Raw genomic sequence first — 19,471 nt, 5'->3', positions numbered from 1 at the left:
AAGCTCGTAAACCTCTTTATTCTATATTGTACTGCATACTTTGACTTTCCCTATATTTTAAATTACTCTGTTTTGTTACTCAACAATGCTTCAGAGTATAAGAAACTCCATAAATTTAATGGCAAATTTTTAAGAAAGAAATTAATATTTTGACTTAGAAATGCAAAGTGCTTACACAGACCCTAATTTCAGAAATGTCCAAAAATGAACATGTTAAAATGTAAGTAACATGGCATAACACTTTGGCTATGTCCCCGACCCCTAAACTAGAATATTTTTCAATCTTGGTAAGGATTCTAAGAGAACATCAAGATTAGAACACTTAAATATATTTGTGTTCAGAACTCAATTCTATTAACTTTCAGAATCATTCTCTGAATTTTCTTAGCTTAGATTTGAAGAAGTCTTACTTGTAGATAAATGGTACTTCTGAAACCACAATACATAGGTTAGAAAAATAATTTTTAACAGATAAGTAATTCCACACAATGATGAAATAGTTAAAATAAATGTTTAATAAATTAGAAGGAATAAACTATATGCAGCAGGAATACATGAAATCTCACTCTGTTTTTTGAAGCTAGGAGTTAAGCCTTTCCTATTATTTAGGTTAGTTCCACAACTCTTGAGAATGGGCTAACCTATTTCAATGAGGACCATCTCTTTGTACCTAAATACTGGAAGAACAAGTTTACATAATTAATTTATTTCACCTTCCTTCTGCATCCTTACATTAATATATTATATAATCCAAACTTAATAATGCTGGGTTAACAGGTAAAAATATTCTTATTAACTTTTCAAAATCTGTAATGAAAATCCTTAAGCTAACTACCAGATTTTTAGTAGGTGGCTTTTTCCTCCAACATAATATAAATACATATAATTTTTAAAAACAATTTAAAAACTAAAGGATAGTATAAATTTGGTGAGTTCTGAAAGGCATTCCCATGTATGGCACCCTACTGTACTTTGATTAATTATCTCTCAGTTATGAGTTAGTTTCTTATCACATATGGTATTCCACAGCATGCTATGCAAATGCATCAGGCCCACATGTCATCTAAATTAGAAAACAGCTTGGTTTTTCCACTTTGTAATAAGTGTAACCTAAAAAATGTTTTAGCTTTTCAATTTTGCAAATTATTTACATTAAAATTTTTGTCTAATTTTAGAGATTCCAGTCATTTTCTTTCTGAGAATATGATGTTGAAATATATACAAATGTATGTCATAAAAACTGACAAATTTTACCTGGATGATAGAAATCATATTTTCAGAAAGATTCTTAATGAGTACCTACCCATGACATACCAAAGTATACCAAAATGCTTAACATGCACTACATAGCCCCCATGAAAATTACCTTAAGTTAGAGAACTAAAAGATCAGTAGAGATTCCAATTCTATTATAAAGAATAACCAACAGTCTTTATTTAGCTCAAAACTGTTACTTGATAAAAATATTACCTGGAATAGGTTTCAGAAAATGTCTAGGACAATCAAGTGAAGAACTTCTGAGCAAGCAATAATGACAAATAGTAAGTTCAGTTCTGTACATAAATGTTCAGTTTAAAAAAAATACATTCTACTTTAAAAAAAAAAAAAAGCACCGTTCCAACTATAATTAGTGGAATTGTTAATGACTATTACTTCTTATTGAATTCACAAATCATTGTTACTAATCTAAAATTACAACACTCATTTAGAAACTAAGGGCTTAAATAAGACATTTATACAATTCTGCCTGCCATAGAAAATGCTAGAGTAACTGCCAATATCCTGAACTTAATCTAGATATAAGGTAGAAGATCCACGGAAAGATTGTGGGTTTTATCCCACATACTAGCAAAGAGGAAATCTAAGTTTAAATATGTAACTACAACTGTCATCAAGGATAACCATACTAGTTTTAATTCTCAGACTTTTAGTACATCAACGAACTACCACAGATTTGTTCTATGGTATTCTCCTGTAAGATACTGTATGAACAACTTGTCTCCAGACTTTTACATACCTGTATCAGTAAAAAGGCAAATCGAAACTCAGTAAAACTTCCTGAAGCACTGTTCTAAACTTTAATGCTTGTCATACAAATGCTAGAAGAATACTGAATTAAGACAGTTAAATGGTACAATTTTTACCTGAAAGTGACTTCTCAGTCAACCATGCTAAATCAAGAAACTTAAAATTTAACCTAATGTTAGATAAAATCGCAGAGGTCAAATGAATAGTTCAAATATTTTTAAAATCTTTTTTTTTTAAAGGGTCAGTTATATATTCAAATTAAAAATCGTTAAAGGATTACTTTAAGTAATCTCTACATCCAACATGGGGATGGAACTCACAACCCCGAAATCAAGAGTCGCGTGCTCCACCAACTTAGGCAGCCAGGCACCCCTTAATTTTATATTTTTCATAAATTTTCATCATATAAAAAACTCAGACATCCAATATTACCAGGTTCAATTAAATGTGCTTGTTTAATATGTATTGTGGCAAGATACTCCTTGGAGAGATTGTTTTGTTCAGTTTTTAAAGGGGCAAAATTCACAATGAATATTTTATTTGAAAATACATATTTATATATGTAGTTTTTACTCAGGCATACTCTTTGTAGAATTCTAGTTGCCTAATGCAGTTAACTAGAAAATAAAGATGAAAAAAAAATCATACTTTCCCTACTCAGGGATTTTTTTTTTTTTTTAAGATTTTATTTATTTATTTGACAGAGAGAGAGAGGCAGTGAGAGAGGGAACACAAGCAGGGGGAGTGGGAGAGGGAGAAGCATGCTTCCCGCCGAGCAGGGAGCCCCATGCCAGCTCGATCCCAGAACGCTGGGATCATGACCTGAGCCGAAGGCAGACGTTTAACGACTGAGCCACCCAGGCGCCCCCCTACTCAGGGATTTCTTTTTTTTTTTTTTTTATAAGATTTATTTATTTATTTATTTGACAGAGATAGAGACAGCCAGTGAGAGAGGGAACACAAGCAGGGGGAGTGGGAGAGGAAGAAGCAGGCTCATAGCGGAGGAGCCTGACGTGGGGCTCGATCCCACAACGCTGGGATCACGCCCTGAGCCGAAGGCAGACGCTTAACTGCTGTGCCACCCAGGCGAGGGATTTCTAATACAAATGATTATCAAACAGTACCCACTTGCCCCAGCAGGCATGTATTGCATTTGTAGTTCCAGAAAATCTTACATAGGGATGTAGATGACATTTCTATGTATATGAATTCAACTTATTATTGCTCAAAAAGAGTAGTACACTAGTTAGATCAAATAAGAATGAGCCAAATGGAGGTCTCCATACTAAGACAGTTCATCTTGTATTAGTCAGATAATGACATGTCATGTATACTCTATAGCTTTTCACCAAACAGAGCTTAAATAAGGATGAAAAGCTAAAATCATAACTGGCACAAGCACTGTAAATTATGTGATATGCATTTAAATTCTTAGTGGCATTTGTGAATTTTTATGACATGGATGAAGCACTTTAAAAAATATTTATGCATGTTCATTTAATCATGTAAAAATAAATTATCTTTATTTTGGGTGTTTTAGCAGATAGAAGTTGTTGAGATCTATATCAAGTATACTCTAGAAAAAGACTGAATAGTGAACTGTGCCCTATATTTAAAAAAATACAGTATTTAGTTTACCTTGTATCATATATGTAAGTATACAACATTATCTTAAAGTAGTCTGTTGACGTTTCAGTTGGGTTATAGGCATTGTGTATATTTGTTTTAAAGTTCTGAAAATTAATATTTAGATTAAAATCTTAATAACTGAAGAATTCATAATATACATAAAACGGAGATTCTTATTCTTGACTGCTCATTAAAATAATTTAGGGAGCTTGTAAAAAATATAAATGTCCACCCTCATTCCCTCTCTCACCTCCTCCCAAACAATTCAGTCTAAAAACCTTCAGGGTATAGAAAGCAAAATAGGTCTCCATATGGGGTGGGATTGGAGAGTGACAAGAGATTAGTTTTCTATCAGGGGACTAATCATATAAAAAATATTTAAGAATAATGTGGGGCACCTCGGTTAAGCATCCAACTCTTGGTTTCAGTTCAGGTCAATATATTATTTACATTATAAAACACAGACATAGAAATTAAAATGGGATGTTATATTGAAGTACGTTGATTTTATTAGTTATCTCGTCTATCTCTTAGGGTGCAAACACTTCATTTTGGAAGCCTCTAGTAAAAACAATGGGTAAATAGATGAGTATGGCAGACCTATTTAGATAGTTTCCAAATAGGAGAAACTGACAGAATGAGGAAAAAGTGAGACATTGAATCAAGGCAGTACCAATGGAGAAAATGGAGAAACATTTAAGGAAGAAAACTTTTACAGGAGTCAGGAAGTGATTTTCTATATGGGACAAGGATTAGAAAGGCTTGAAGATGATTCCACTTACATGGCCTGCATGAACAGACAGAATAGAGAGGGAAGAAAAAATAAGAGCTAGGTGAAGAGGAGGATTAAGAATAAAATGAATTAGCTGCAGCAATCAGACAACAAAAAGAAATAAAAGGCATCTGAATCATCAAAGAAGTCAAACTCTCACTCTTTGCAGATGACCGACCTGATACTCTATATGGAAAACCCAAAAGACTCCACCCCAAAATTGCTAGAACTCATACAGGAATTCAGCAAAGTCGCAGGATATAAAATCAATACACAGAAATCAGTTGCATTTCTATACACCAACAACAAGACAGAAGAAAGAGAAATTAAGGAGTTGATCCCATTTACAATTGCACCCAAAACCATAAGACACCTAGGAATACATCTAACCAAAGAGGCAAAGAATCTGTACTCAGATAACTATAGAATACTCATGAAAGAAATTGAGGAAGACAAAAAGAAATGGGAAAATGTTCCATGCTCATGGATTGGAAGAACAAATACTGTGAAAAAGTCTATGCTACCTAGAGCAACCTACAAATTTAATGCAATCCCTATCAAAATACCATCAACTTTTTTCACAGAAATGGAACAAATAATCCTAAAATTATGTATGGAACCAGAAAAGACCCCGAATAGCCAGAGGAATGTTGAAAAAGAAAATCAAAGCTGGTGGCATCACAATTTCGCACTTCAAGCTCTATTACAAAGCTGTAATCATCCAGACAGTAAGGTACTGGCACAAAAACACACACATAGATCAATGGAACAGAATAGAGAGCCCAGAAATGGACCCTCAACTCTATGGTCAACTAATCTTTGACAAAGCAGAAAACAATGTCCAATGGAAAAAAGAAGGTGTTGGGAAAACTGGACAACCACATGCAGAAGAATGAAACTGGACCATTTCCTTACACCACACACAAAAATAGACTCAAAATGGATGAAAGATCTAAATGTGATACAGGAATCCATCAAAATCCTTGGGAACACAGGTAAGCAACCTCTTCGACCTCAGCTGCAGTAAACTTCTTCGTAGACACATCATGAAAGGCAAGGGAAGCAAGGACAAAAATGAACTATTGGGACTTCATCAAGATAAAAAGCTTTTGCACAGCAAAGAACACAGTCAACAAAACCAAGACAACCAACAGAATGGGAGAAGATAATTGCAAATGACATATCAGATAAAGGGCAAGTATCCAAAAATCTATAAAGAACTCATCAAACTCAACACCCAAAGAATAATCCAATCAAGAAATGGGCAGAAGACATGAACAGACATTTCTCTAAAATAAGTCATACAAATGGCCAAAAAACACGTGAAAAAGTGTTCAACATCACTCGGCATCAGAGAAATACAAATCAAAACCACAATGAGATACCACCTCACCCCAGTCAGAATGGCTAAAATTAACAAGTCAGGAAATCACAGATGTTGGTAAGGATGTGGAGAAAGGAGAACCCTCCTACACTGTTGGTGGGAATGCAAGCTGGTGCAGCCACTCTGGAAAACAGTATGGAGGTTCCTCAAAAAGTTGAAAATAGAGCTACCCGATGACCCAGCAATTGCTCTACGGGGTATTTACCCTAAAGATACAAATGTAGTGATCTAAAGGGGCACGTGCACCCCAATGTTTATAGCAGCAATGTCCACAATAGCCAAACTATGGAAAGAGTCTAGATGTCCACTGACAGATGAATTGATAAAGAAGATGTGGTATATATATACAATGGAATACTACTCAGCCATTAAAAAAATGAAATCTTGCCATTTGCAACAACATGGATGGAACTAGAGGGTATTATGCTAAGCGAAATAAGTTAATCAGAGAAAGACAATTATCATATGATCTCACTGATACGTGGAATTTAAGAAAGAAGGCAGAAGATCATAGGGGAAGAGAGGAAAAAACGAAACAAAACCAGAGAGGGAGACAAACCATAAGAGACTCTTAATCTCAGGAAACAAACTGAGGGTTGCTAGAGTGGAGGGGGGTGGGAGGGATGGGGTGGCTGGGTAGTGGACATTGGGGAGGATATGTGCTATGGTGAGTGCTGTGAATTGCGTAAGACTAATGAATCACAGACCTGTGCCCCTGAAACAAATAATACATTATATGTTAATAAAACAACAAAACAAAACAAAAAGAATAAAATGAATTGATTTTCCGGGCATATAGCACTCATTAACAATACTATTATCACAACACAGTAAAGAGCAGAAAGAAAAACACTAATGCATGGTGATAAGTAGCAATGAACTTGCTCCACTGAACATAAACATAATACACTGACTAGATAGCTGTTGCTTTAGTCAAATGTCTTTGAAGCATAGCTTATGGGAGAAGATATTTTTTGTGCATGTGTTTTTCCATGTGTTTGTATGTGTGTAAATTTGTGTTTCCATGTGTGCACATGTATATGTATGTATCTATGTCCGTGCAATAATTTTTCATGAAACCTAAAGTGAACTAACTAGGTTTATAATGGGTTGATAAGGCAGAGAAAGCTTTATCATGCCATACTTCATGGGTTTGGATAGAATAAAAAGTCATTCTATATACAAATATTGAATGATTATGTTATCCTACCCCAAACTAATATGTTATATGTCAATTATTTCTCAATTAAAAAAAATATCCTACTTTTAGGTAAATTGTTATTAAATCAGTATTAAAAGCAACTACACTTAGGTGTTATTTTATCATGTACTGAAACTTTAAATTATGGATTATGGTATGATGAATCTTCTTAGATTTTAGTAGAATTTCCAAAAAAGTAATAAGCACGATTTGTGACAGATTTTTGCCCTCATAAAACCCACGCAATAAACCTATTACTTGAAAGACAAAGACATGTATAAATGTATTATGCTGCTGAGAATAACATGGCGATATTTTAGAGTTTCCCCTCCTACACAAAATTTGGAGAGACTATTAACAGTTAAATTAATATTTAAAGTGCAATGCGTTTTCAAGCACATATTCAGCTATACACCCTCACATTGTAGTTTGTCTAAAATTCTAAGCAAAATAAATAATTTCTTATTTGGGAGTCGATTTTTCATAATAAAAGTTAAGACTTCTTGGACTTAATAATCCTGACTACCACAGAGAAAGGAAGTTGGATATATATTTTATGGCTGTCCCAATTTCACACATTCACCTCCCCCACCTAAATTTATTAGCAACTGATTCACTTTCCTTCTCCTGGCAATAACTATTTCTACTTTACTTTTCATTAAACTATATGAATATGGCAAATATACCCAGTATTATCTAACAAATAACACTCCACCAAATCTTAATAGAAGAAAATGAAGGACAAGTAAAGTATATTAACTTCCAATGTGGTATTCTTTTAGGCCCTAAGATGATACTGATTTTGACTCAGATATTAATAATATACTTATTTCTTAATTTAAAATAGCTTCTGCAGCAATTCACTGAATTATAAAGCATGACATTATCTGTCAGTGCTTTCTTCTTGGGACGGCAAACATCTTTCAAAGGAAAATGTAAACAGAAATCTACTACTTGCTGGTCAAGAATGGAAGTCTTCAAAAGTAAACAAAACAGAATGGATGCAACACAAATATTCAAGGGAATAAATTAAGTTTCCAGTTTAACTACTACATTAAATTTAATTTTTTTATCGGAAAAAAAGTATAAGTATAGTCATGTTGGTGTGATAAAAATACAAAATCCACTTCACTGCTGTAAATCTTACAGTAAGATGCTGCAACATTCCAAAGATTAAATACCATAATTGGATGAAATTTTGACCAAGCTGGTTGTTTATATTTGGTATTCAATCAAAGGTCAGAAAACAGGAAATACGATGCAAGTTTTCCTACAATGTGCCTTTCTAATGGATTTCCATAAAAGTCCAAAGACCTACTGTCTCATTAAGAGGGAAAAACAAAAACAAAAATAAAAATGCCTTATCTTTCTCATTGGCTACTGGCATCCTAAGTGCATGACAAAATGTATAATATACTCCTAACATATGTGAAATAGGCCCCCTTTCCTTTTCAGTATTCATTAATGAAATTACTATATACCTTAAAGCCATTCTTTAAGCACCGAATAAATGGTACACATTTATAGTAGTACAGAATCTTTTCAAAAGAATATATACAGAAAAGTGTATTTATAAAGGGCAATAAATCCCTTAAAAGATGCTTTCCTAATTTGCTTGTTGAGAGTTGGAGGAAACCCCTCACAAAAAATGTATTAGAAAAATCATATTATACCACAAAGAGTCCCATAAGACAACTCTCTAAAATCTATAGTACAAACACTATTTTTTTCATTTTTAAATATAATTTCTGTAAAGCATTTTTTTAATCATAAACTTTTGCTATTAAATATGCTCCCTCTTAAATCTAGGTCTTAATAAAATTCCTGGAAAATAATTTTTAATATTGTATAGTCTAAAATCTTGGGCAAAAATGCTTAGTTATTAAATAAAATGCACATTATTTTCTATTTTAATAATCATTATACAAATATGTAAACTTTGTAATAAAGTTGGTTATTTAAAGAATGCTTTAAATAGGTTTTTTTCTATAACCAAATGTTCTTCTGCATTTTTTCACGAATACATTTTTACAAATGGCCTCTGTAGTAACCTAGGTAATTTTTTTAAGTTAAAAAATAAGTATTTTGGGTTTTTTTGTTTTTGTTTTTTTATTAGAGCTTATACTTTATTAAAAGGTAAAACAGCAAACATTTATACAGATATCTGTTATGCTTCATGATTTTGGTATGTTCTGAAAACAGTGAATTTCTATCCTTTGGAGGTTCTCAAATTAAAAACGGATCATTCATTAATGACTTACTAGACTCAATGCACATACCATTCTCTGTAGCCATTATCAAGGTTCTTGAACATTCAAAATTAGACTCAGAATCTAAAGGCAACAATTTGGCCAAACATATACACATACACACACACACACACACACACACACACACACACACAATTTGATTTCCACAATCAGAAAGGAATTCAGTATCAATTTTAATTAACTCTAGGACAGACAAATGCATTTAAATGGCATTTAAGAAAGATGGCTTCATGTCCATATTCCGATAGCTGATTTCCACTGTCTATTTAAGGAAGAACAATGTGATTAACCTACAGCTGACCAGAATGTCTTAGTTCAAATACATTCAATATTTTTGTCAAATGAGTTAAAGTATCAGGAGTCTAAGTATTCACAGACTTTAAAGAAACAATAATTTTAAACTGTAGATCACTACAATTTAAGGTTATAATACTGCTTTCAAAAGATACAATTTCAGTAATTTTTGGAGATAAAATATCAAACAACCTTATTATCCTTTTTACTTAACTAAATAAGTATCAAAAATAAACTTCAGGATATAAAAACTAGTTTTCTCAAGAATAAACTTCTCCTTTATCCTCCCCTATATCCATATTTTCTCTAATTCCACATGAGTGAAATCATGGTATTTGTCTTTCTCTGACTTATTTCACTTAGATCTCAAAGAACAGATTTTATAAAACATTTACAATATACTTAGTTATCTACAAAATAAAATAGGATTTTATTGGTTATTCTGTTGACTCACATTTATATATGTTAATATATATTTGTTGAAACAAATTTCTTATGACCCAAGGCAGAATTTCCCTGCCATTCCTTACATGTGGTAAATTAGTACAGGGTGACTTTCTTTGGCGAATTGAACATTATTTAATATGTTACATTAATATAGAAAATATACAAAACAGCTAAAATATTTCAGAAGAAACTACTATAATTTAGTAGAGCTGTTTATTCCTTATTTTAAAGGCAATAAAATCACCATCACAAAATATTCTTGCAGTACATTAGATTAAAATGTTGGTCGTTCACAATTATAATTATTTTTAAAGTTAGGAAGATGATGGTATAATATGGCTATCAAAATGAAATAAAACACTTCTTCTTATGGACTTTTTTTCTCCTTACCTTAGAAGATGAAGAATCACACTCCTGACATATCCATCCATAGCCTGTTTGTTTAGGAGACTTTTTCAAAGGAGGATCCAAACAGCCAAAATGGTAGCACAGTCTGCATTCATCACACCTGCAGGGTAAACAGATTCATGCTATATCTAAATAATATAAAAAAATTGTCTTTTTCAAAGACAAATGACAAACTACTATACATTTTAACATGGTTAATTCTATGCTCAGTTCACAAAATTATTAAATTAATGTCTATGACAAAGACAATCTAAACCTGAAATAAATGTTTTAGGAAAAAACAAAATACAACTATAAAATTAACAAAGTAAATATCATTCAGAACACTTTGATAGAAGTGTTAAGAGCATATGAATGAATGTATGTGTATAGCCAAATGTGTTCAAAACTAACAAAAACAACAATTTCAGTTTTGAACTTCAAGAATTAATCATTAACCCATTAACTTAAAAACACTTAATGTAAGATCTATATAATTCTAGATTATGAATTCAATCTAATACATTGTGATTACTTAAAAAAACTTAAGCTGTAATCAATCCTATACAATTTATACCTTATCACTCTTTCTCCAAGTTAAGGTAGATTGTAAATACACTTTCTAATGTTTACAGCATGCTAACGCAATCTAGCAAATAAAAACCATCCTAAGAATTTGCTATTATTTTCTCAAATACAAATATTCTCAAAATTTACCTGTCACCTTCTCTCAGTGCATTTGGTTTTTCAAAGTACCTCCTAGTACACCTTAAAGCTTATTAACAAATATTCTGATAGTGTCTTTGCCACCTATGATGTACAAAATCTAAGAAAACTATCATACCTATTCTTCGTTTCAGACAATCTCATCCTGCTGACAATGAAGAAAGATCTGCATTATTTCATTGTTTTTGTAAAAAAAAAATTTGCATCAGTTGGAATAACAATACCAAAATTTAACAACAAATAACAAAGATGTATACATCTTATAGAAAGGATTATATCCTCATTATCTTTGTGCTCTTTTAAGTTAAAATACTTTTCTTCAATCTGTCAGATTCTCTTTATATATTTTCTCTTACTGATTTAAAACATTGAGAAATCCACAACTATGAAACCAAGAGAAAATTTTATAATACATGTATTACTTGAAGAAAATACAAAATCACTATTCAGTAACCTTTATTAGAAACAAGGCGGAAGAAACTAATGTTATAAACCACACACAAAGAAAAATGATTGATTTTCAAAAACCATCACAAAGGGGACTATAAATCTACAATTATGTAAAAACTTCAAATCATGCTACAAAATCCAAACGTCCAAAGACCCATTTTGGAAATCAAGAGTTTTAGAAAGTTAGCAACTTAGCTAAGTTATGCAGTTATAAAGAAGTTTAAAACAGAGTATGTCATAAGTTTATGCATTTCTTCCTCCACAACTTTCTTATGAACCAAATAAACTTATGCACTTTTCCAAAAATCTTTTTTTAGACTCAAGACACAGACTTGAATAAAATGGTCTATCATGATAATTCTAGCTACATGAAAAATAGGAATAACAGCACTTTATTTACTATGCCAATATATTATAAATAAACCAAAATATATTTAAAAGCAGTCAAAATATTCATATACCTGTTGTTCTGGCATTAAGAAAAAATAACAGATAATATATAGCTAACTTCAGATATAACATAAAGAGACTAAATGACAAGCCCACCCAATTTTATGTTCTTTCTTGTCAACTTATTTACCTTTCAATAGTTAAAACTTGAATTACATTACATATAGTTACAGAAGCTTCAGAATATGAGCACTTCTGAATTTATGAGAAGGTTGAGACTTCCAGACAGCTGAGTGCATATTCCTTCAAGCATGAAAACTAGTATTTCAATCACCTTTGATGGGAAATTTAAAAAGAATCCATTCTTTGCTTCATCAAGAAAATACATTAAATATAATTTACTTTATTTTGTCATCTCAGGGTCATGAATACAAGGAACACATGCTGCTATGTGTCAAACAGCATGCCAGCCTTTTGTGTTTGAGTACTATCCATCTGCTGTTCTGTTTGAATTCTCGTATTCAACTTTCATAGGTTATCAGGGTTCTCACTTGCTTGAAAATTATCGGTTACTGCTTTCTGATATTGTGACTCTATTTGTCTAAGCATTTCCCTAACAATAATTTGTTGTAGGTTTAGAAAACAGATCTTTAACCTTAGTAAAACTATGCAAACGGACAGTTAAAAGACATGAAAACGAGAACTTCTACTGAGTTAAGTACATGGACTAAATTTTGGTTAACTATATAGTCCTTTTTGCTTCATTTCAGGTTTTTGGGCAACGTTCCTCAGAATTCAGATTGCCAATAATCTGGGCTCTTGATAGGTGAAGAGTTATGGCATTAATGTTTTCCTAGTTTATATCAAATTACAACCTAATTATTGCATATTTACTTTAAAACTGTGCCATAATAACTTGAAATTATGATTTGTAGTGTATAACTCACGTCAAACACCATGGTGAATATATAAACATAAATTTTAATTTATTATTTTTCACCTTCATCTATGCAGGTAATTCTTGTTGTTATATCTATGTATTTCCAGCTAATAAATTTAAGAACAAGTTTGCTACACTTAGATATAGTTCCAGTTTGTACCAGATTTCAATTTATTGTAAAATCAAGTTACCAGCCTAAGAATACACGCATAGGGAAAAGAAAGGTTTTATATGCTAGATTTGTCAGATGATAATGTTGGAAGTATATGCCATTTGGAAATAACATAATCCTTACTGACTACTTCATTAGTAATACCTTTTAGAATGACTTAGTTTCCATATGGAACTCTAATGTATTTGTAATGGGTCTCAGAGGAAAGACAATTTGCTTGTCAGAATTAGGGGGTGATATGAGAGTTCTCTCAAGTTATAGCTCACTCACCAGTAAATAAAAACTGCAATTGCAAGACTAAATAACAAAAAAGAGTAGTTAATATACTTAGGAACTGTCAAAATCCAGGAGAGGAAAAACACAAAGAGAAATAAATCAATCTTGAAATCAATATCTTCGTTAATAAATATGCAAATTAAAGCTCTTTCTACAAATGACTAAACTTATTTCCATGTGGAAAAAATACGGTCATTTCTACATTAGAATATTGAGGACATCCATAGCTTTATGTGCTGGTACAAAAATATTCTGAATGATACAAGTAAACTCCAACAGAATTTGTAAGAATTAATACATCATAGATAAATGCAAGAGATACCATCAAGAATCCTAGAAACCAAAGAACAATGTAGATGGTAAAAATAGTGGATTACTTATTTCACTCACACACACACACACACACACACACACACACACACGCCCCACTTTGGAAACTTTAGCAAATTTTGTCAGCCAATAAATTCTCGCTATGTTACAAATTTAGATCTTTTTTAAAAATTGAAAATCAGAAACTCCTAAGGGTCTGCGATCATTCTGCTACCTAAAAGGTGAAATAAAATTGAAGTAGTTATTGATCAAATTATTATTTATGGTCTCTACTTCTATTTCGTACACATAGCTGGAAACACATAACTGCAGCACATAATATATACATATTTAATTAATCAAAAAATAGTGAATACAATGTTTTAAATCTTTTCCAAGAGCAGTTATTGACCCACAAAAGTATAGTGATATAACACAACATATTTTATTAAAGAACACAAGTGTCTATGTAAAAAATAAAAAAGATATATATATATATACCAACAGCACATATACTAAGTAGAAAGGCAGTATCTTAAAATATTTAAAAAGAATATTAAACTAACCTATAAAGAAACACTATGATTTTTTTAAAATAAAATACAAATTGGATGGTTAAAGAAGTATCCTTTAAACATTGTAATATTGTTTACACATTAACACTATAGGGCATTCTAAAATTATAGTTTTAATGAGATAAAATGAATCCCATTTATAAGATGAAAGGAAACCTGATTGTTTAATTAGATTATTACTAAATACAACTTCTAGGTATCAGATTCATAAAGGATACAGATATAAATAATAAAGCAGCTATATATATGTGGTCTTTTACACAATGATTTGACAAAATGCAGTGACCAAATAAATATGTATTTAAAATACTTACTTAGCATATGGTTAAGTATAGCACCCTAGACAAAGAAGAGGAAGAAAATGACTTATGTTCATGTCCTAAGATCCATACAACAAGCAGTCCTTGGTTTACCTGATTACTGAAAATATGAATACAAGTAAAAAGAAACAACTGATTTATTTTATTTCTGCCTGTACCAAGAGAAAGGCTAAAGCCAGTATTCCAAAGGATTTCTTTAACCCTCTTAATTTCCAATTGATAATTTCATTAGAATATACTAAATCACTATTTTTAAACTAACTGAAACAATTAAAAGTGCACCTCCTATGCCTATAACTTGTAGCCAGATGATAAGCTAAACTTCAGAAGAAGAGAAATCCATAACATGAGACTTGAAAAGGGATGTACATTTTTTGTGATCAAGTCGATCCATAATGACAGCTATTTTTTATGTCAAGGAACATTTTATTTAGATCCATGTCTATATATGGTAAAATACTGATTGAAAATATATACCATTACATCTGTTCACTCAAAAAGAAAAGACTAAATACTGAGAGAACTGATGGGTTTCCTTACTTTTTCATGATTTCTTTGTAAAACTTCTATATGAGAAAAACCAAAAGAAATGATCTTTAATGTTAACATTACTTAAATAAAATCTCACTAGCAGCTTAAAACACCTGCACAAATCTATTAACAGTAGTGATAGATTCTTTTGTTGAATATTGGCCAATTATTTCAATTACTCATTTTAACAGATGGAGAAAATGCAGGATTGTGGCCCATGAGTTAAATCCCTTTTAAGATAATACAAGCTTGAACAAAATTCTGCATTCTACCAATATCAGAATAACATTTTATATCAATAAGGACATTTTATTCCTTATATTTTACAGTTTTAGTACAAACCACCTAAATGACCATTTTCTAAACAAAATAATTAGAAAATGTACTTTATATCATATTTTACAAATAGAAGACTAATGTGGAGATCTTCAACATATTTTCCTCAATGCCACTGTAGACCTCTATTTTTATCACAGGCAATAATGAATGAATGGGTGATAAGAAAGACAAAACATGAAACAAAAAGAATTCATATAAAAATACACAATTAAGGTCAAGTACCTCCTCACAGCACGAGAGAATGATTAGACATTTCCATACCTGAAACACGTCTGCTCTGTCCTTTAATAAACTGATCTCCATCTGCTCATGCCCTTGGAAATTTTTCAGCAGTACAACCTGCTGTGCTCAAGCCCCACATAACTTTGTATTTCCCTGTTCATAATTAACTAATTATGCTCTAATCAATAGTGTAGATCCTGATTTTACAATGTAAATCAGATAAATGAGATAATAGCTGGGGGGTCAATCTCATTTTACTTACAAAGCCCAGCATGAACATCCAATTTCATTATATCTTATGTACCTGAACAGCAGTGAATCTTATCAGCAGGCCTGCAGAAAGTCTTAGAGTGAGCACTGGGAGAAAGAGGCCTATGTTTTTACAAAGAAAGTATTTGCAAACCACGTCCACCTCAGAAATATTTTTAATCACAATCCTTATGTAAATTTACAAAGTGCTGACTCAAACAAGTAGGAAAAAAACCTATCTCCATATGCATGCAACCCTAAAGCTGAGTCTCTTAAACAAGTTTCGATTGTCAAAAATAATCTTAGAAAATAAAAAAAATTTTTTTTGAACATTACATTCCACTCTGCTGTAGAAAGTCCTTCTACAACTCCTTGAACAGATTTTGGTGAAATATTCATAAAATATTCCCATACTGTGAATCAAGTAAAACAGTGGTAAGTTTTGTCGAATAAGAAACATTGTTTAAAAACAGTGGTCTCATTAAGTGATAAGATGTATAAACAAGGAAATAGGATAATGATAATAAATGATTATTATTTATTTTATGCCATAAATCTTTAATGCCATAAATGTAAAATCAGATAAACATCAAGAAATACATGAATAATGATGGTATATAAGTGCTACATAAATACCATCTCTAAACTTAAGATGGATAAAGGGTAAGGCTAACCTTTTCATGTTCAAACATAACCCTAATTTCCAATCTTTTTTTTAGCAAAGGAATTAGTGAATTATGGACAAAGGCAATGTTTTTTGACTAATTTCTATTATGTAAAATAGTGCTGTCCCCATAATAGTAAAAATTAAAAATTAAAAACTTAAAAAGTAAAAAAAGAAATTGTTCAAATGAATTTATAAAAATAAAGACACTGTATGTGTTTTAGATGTAACTCCTACAAACTTATCTAGAAACAATTATTTTTGAAAATGTAAGGGCTCTTTTAAGGACATTAACTCCATCTTCAATCAATCAACGTCAACCACAACACAATGATTCTTTTAAAAACTATTATATACAAATGGTTCTCAAAGTGGTGGTCCTTGGCCAGCAATATCACTAAGGAACTTGTTAAAAATGCAAATTTTCAAGCCTCATCCCAGACCTACTGAATCAGAAACTGTAGGGAGACAGGAGGAGGGGGTAAGGTGGGGAAGAGGACAATAAGGAGGTGAAATAGCACAACAATCTGTGTTTTAACAAATCCTTCCTATGATTCTGATGCACTATGAAGTTTGAGAACCACCACTAGATAATACTATGTCATTCTTCCTATATTTCTGAGTCATTTAATTACCTTCCTGATATTTTAGTGTTTTCCTTTCCCTACCTTGTTAGAAATAGCCATCATTTACCTGTCCTGCAGATTTTACACATCTGTGAAATACGCATCAGTTAGTGCATATTTTCTTAAGTACACATTAATAACTCCTTTAAATAGCAATTGGACCGATTATGGAAGAGAGTTAATTTTATACTGTGGAAATATGAGAGCACTTAAGAGATTATTAGGAGAAAATGTTTTATTCTACTTCCTTTAAAAGTTCTCTACTCTGAATACCTGTTTGCAGGACCAATGATCTTATGAATTATGAGATTTGTATTTGTGATGTGTGACAAAGATTTTAGGGTTAGCACCAAATATGGAATAGCATATCTACCACTGAAGGCTGTAAGATAGAGAATGATGATAATGTAGTATTCTAATTAGAACCAAGGTGGAAAGGATTTTGATTAATAGTGACACCAAAACCACAGGCTTAATGATTTTTCACAAAATCTAAAATAAAATGACCACTAGTAATTTCTCACCATATATCAAAGGAGGGCCAGGAGTATTAGCATATTCTTTTAAGGAAATGGCAATCTGTCATTTTTTTATAATCAGTTGCAATTAAGCAATAGTAATAATTATCAACTTTCTCTTAAGCTTATGTAGAGATAATGAATCCTTCCTTATTCCAGAAAAAAAAAAATGCCTACTGGTTTTGCTACAGTCTATTAATATTTTTCCTCCAATGTTAAAAGATCTTTTGATAAGTTAATAATGTCAGTTTATACATATTTCATATACATATTACTTTTATTAAACATCTTATCCAATAATATGGTTCCTTACTGTAACTATAGATTACTAGCATACAGCAACTTTAAACTTACACTTGCTTTTGATTATCTAGAACATTGCCTACTCTATTCCTAAAGTTTAAACTATTTTCAATTGCCACTATACCTGAAAGATGTCCAAACCACATTTATAAATCAGGAAATTCCAAGAGACATGTTAACAATTACATGTAAATGTACATTTCAATTTCAGCCATGAGTCTCTTCTAAATCAGTTCAACATGGAGTGATGGAATATTCAACATATTTCTGTCGTTGATTTAAAACTGGATCATTAAAACTTGAAGATCAAATTTTAATTCTGTAAATCTCTGGAAAAATATAGATGTTGATGAAGATCTTTCAGCTGGCAGGTTGTATAGTCATTAAGCATTGTATCTCCCTCCTTATTTCATAACCTCATATTTAAGGTCAGGAAAAATAAAATTATATTGAACACAGAAAGTTCATATTAAATTAATAAAGACTGAATAAATTTGGGTATTACTTAAAAATATCTAGAGATCAACACAAATATTTTACTAATGAGCTTAAAATCTGAAGTTGTAAAAGTTTCATGCTAATAACATTAGTGCTTTCACACTAGGACTAATGAGCCAAAACTAGAATGGCATATGCTTTACAAGTCTTTCACTTTTGATGAATATTATAAATAGAGAGAACCTTTAATATAAGAGTCTATAGTTGTTTCCCAAAGTAACATTTCACATATGAATATATGTTTTAAATTGGATGAAATAGAATAGCAGACTAATGGAATGCATTGTCTTTCTTGTTTGTTACTGGTATTGTTCAACAACAACAGTGAGTAGCACATTGCATTTAAGTCCCACAGGCTTCCATAACTCTTCAGAAAGTCCAAACACTGTATATCATCATTTGCCAAAGAAGCAAGAGGGAAAGACATTACTTAATAGGACAATTCTGACAAGACATTATCTACTATTTTTCAACAATGCACATATCAAATGTTTCTGATTAGTGCAAGGAAAAAAAAAAGTATAAGAAAAAAATAGGAAAAAATCCACACAGGTAAATTAACTGCCTTGTCAGTCCAAGCAACAAACCAATTACATTCTATCCAAACCTGACAAGCAAAGGCAACTTTTTGCAGTGATAAGCTTATGGGAAGGACAAGATAGCTGTTCTCCTTTACTTTATGTACTCTATTGAGAGTGTTATCCACATTTTAAAAATCACACTTATAAAAGAGGTTTCCAGGATTGCCTCCGAGGATGAGCTGTGGCAGAGTTGGGTCTCATGAAGGGTATCTACACAGTAAAGTGATAAGAAAAGAACATTAACATTTAAAGATCATAGCAGCTCTGTACTATGTCTTATGAAACATACTAACAATACCACAGTAGATTCAAATAACATATGATTTGGTCCAAAGAGATAGATACCCTAAACCTAAATGCCATGATCTTG

The 19,471-nt window shown here is 31.5% G+C and overlaps 1 protein-coding gene across 10 annotated transcripts in view; it reads right to left on the bottom strand.

Annotated features, from left to right (window-relative positions):
- PHF14 (PHD finger protein 14) overlaps positions 1-19,471 on the bottom strand; it is a 210,677-nt gene that overhangs the window by 49,610 nt on the left and 141,596 nt on the right. For 5 of the 10 annotated variants that reach the window (XM_057304473.1, XM_057304469.1, XM_057304471.1 and 2 more), the window contains 2 exons: positions 11,257-11,286; positions 10,416-10,533 (listed from right to left, as the gene is read on the bottom strand). In XM_057304473.1, coding sequence (XP_057160456.1) covers positions 10,416-10,533; positions 11,257-11,286 — 148 coding nt within the window. Of the gene's footprint in view, positions 1-10,415; positions 10,534-11,256; positions 11,287-14,975; positions 19,312-19,471 lie in introns of those variants that run through there. The other 5 variants (XM_057304475.1, XM_048213119.2, XM_048213116.2 and 2 more) reach the window with 2 other exon arrangements.

This window comes from Ursus arctos, unplaced genomic scaffold (genome assembly GCF_023065955.2).
Source record: "Ursus arctos isolate Adak ecotype North America unplaced genomic scaffold, UrsArc2.0 scaffold_3, whole genome shotgun sequence".
Taxonomy (NCBI): Eukaryota; Metazoa; Chordata; class Mammalia; order Carnivora; family Ursidae; genus Ursus; species Ursus arctos.
Note: the sequence above shows the minus strand (reverse complement) of the source record. Positions and strands in the feature narration are given on the sequence as shown.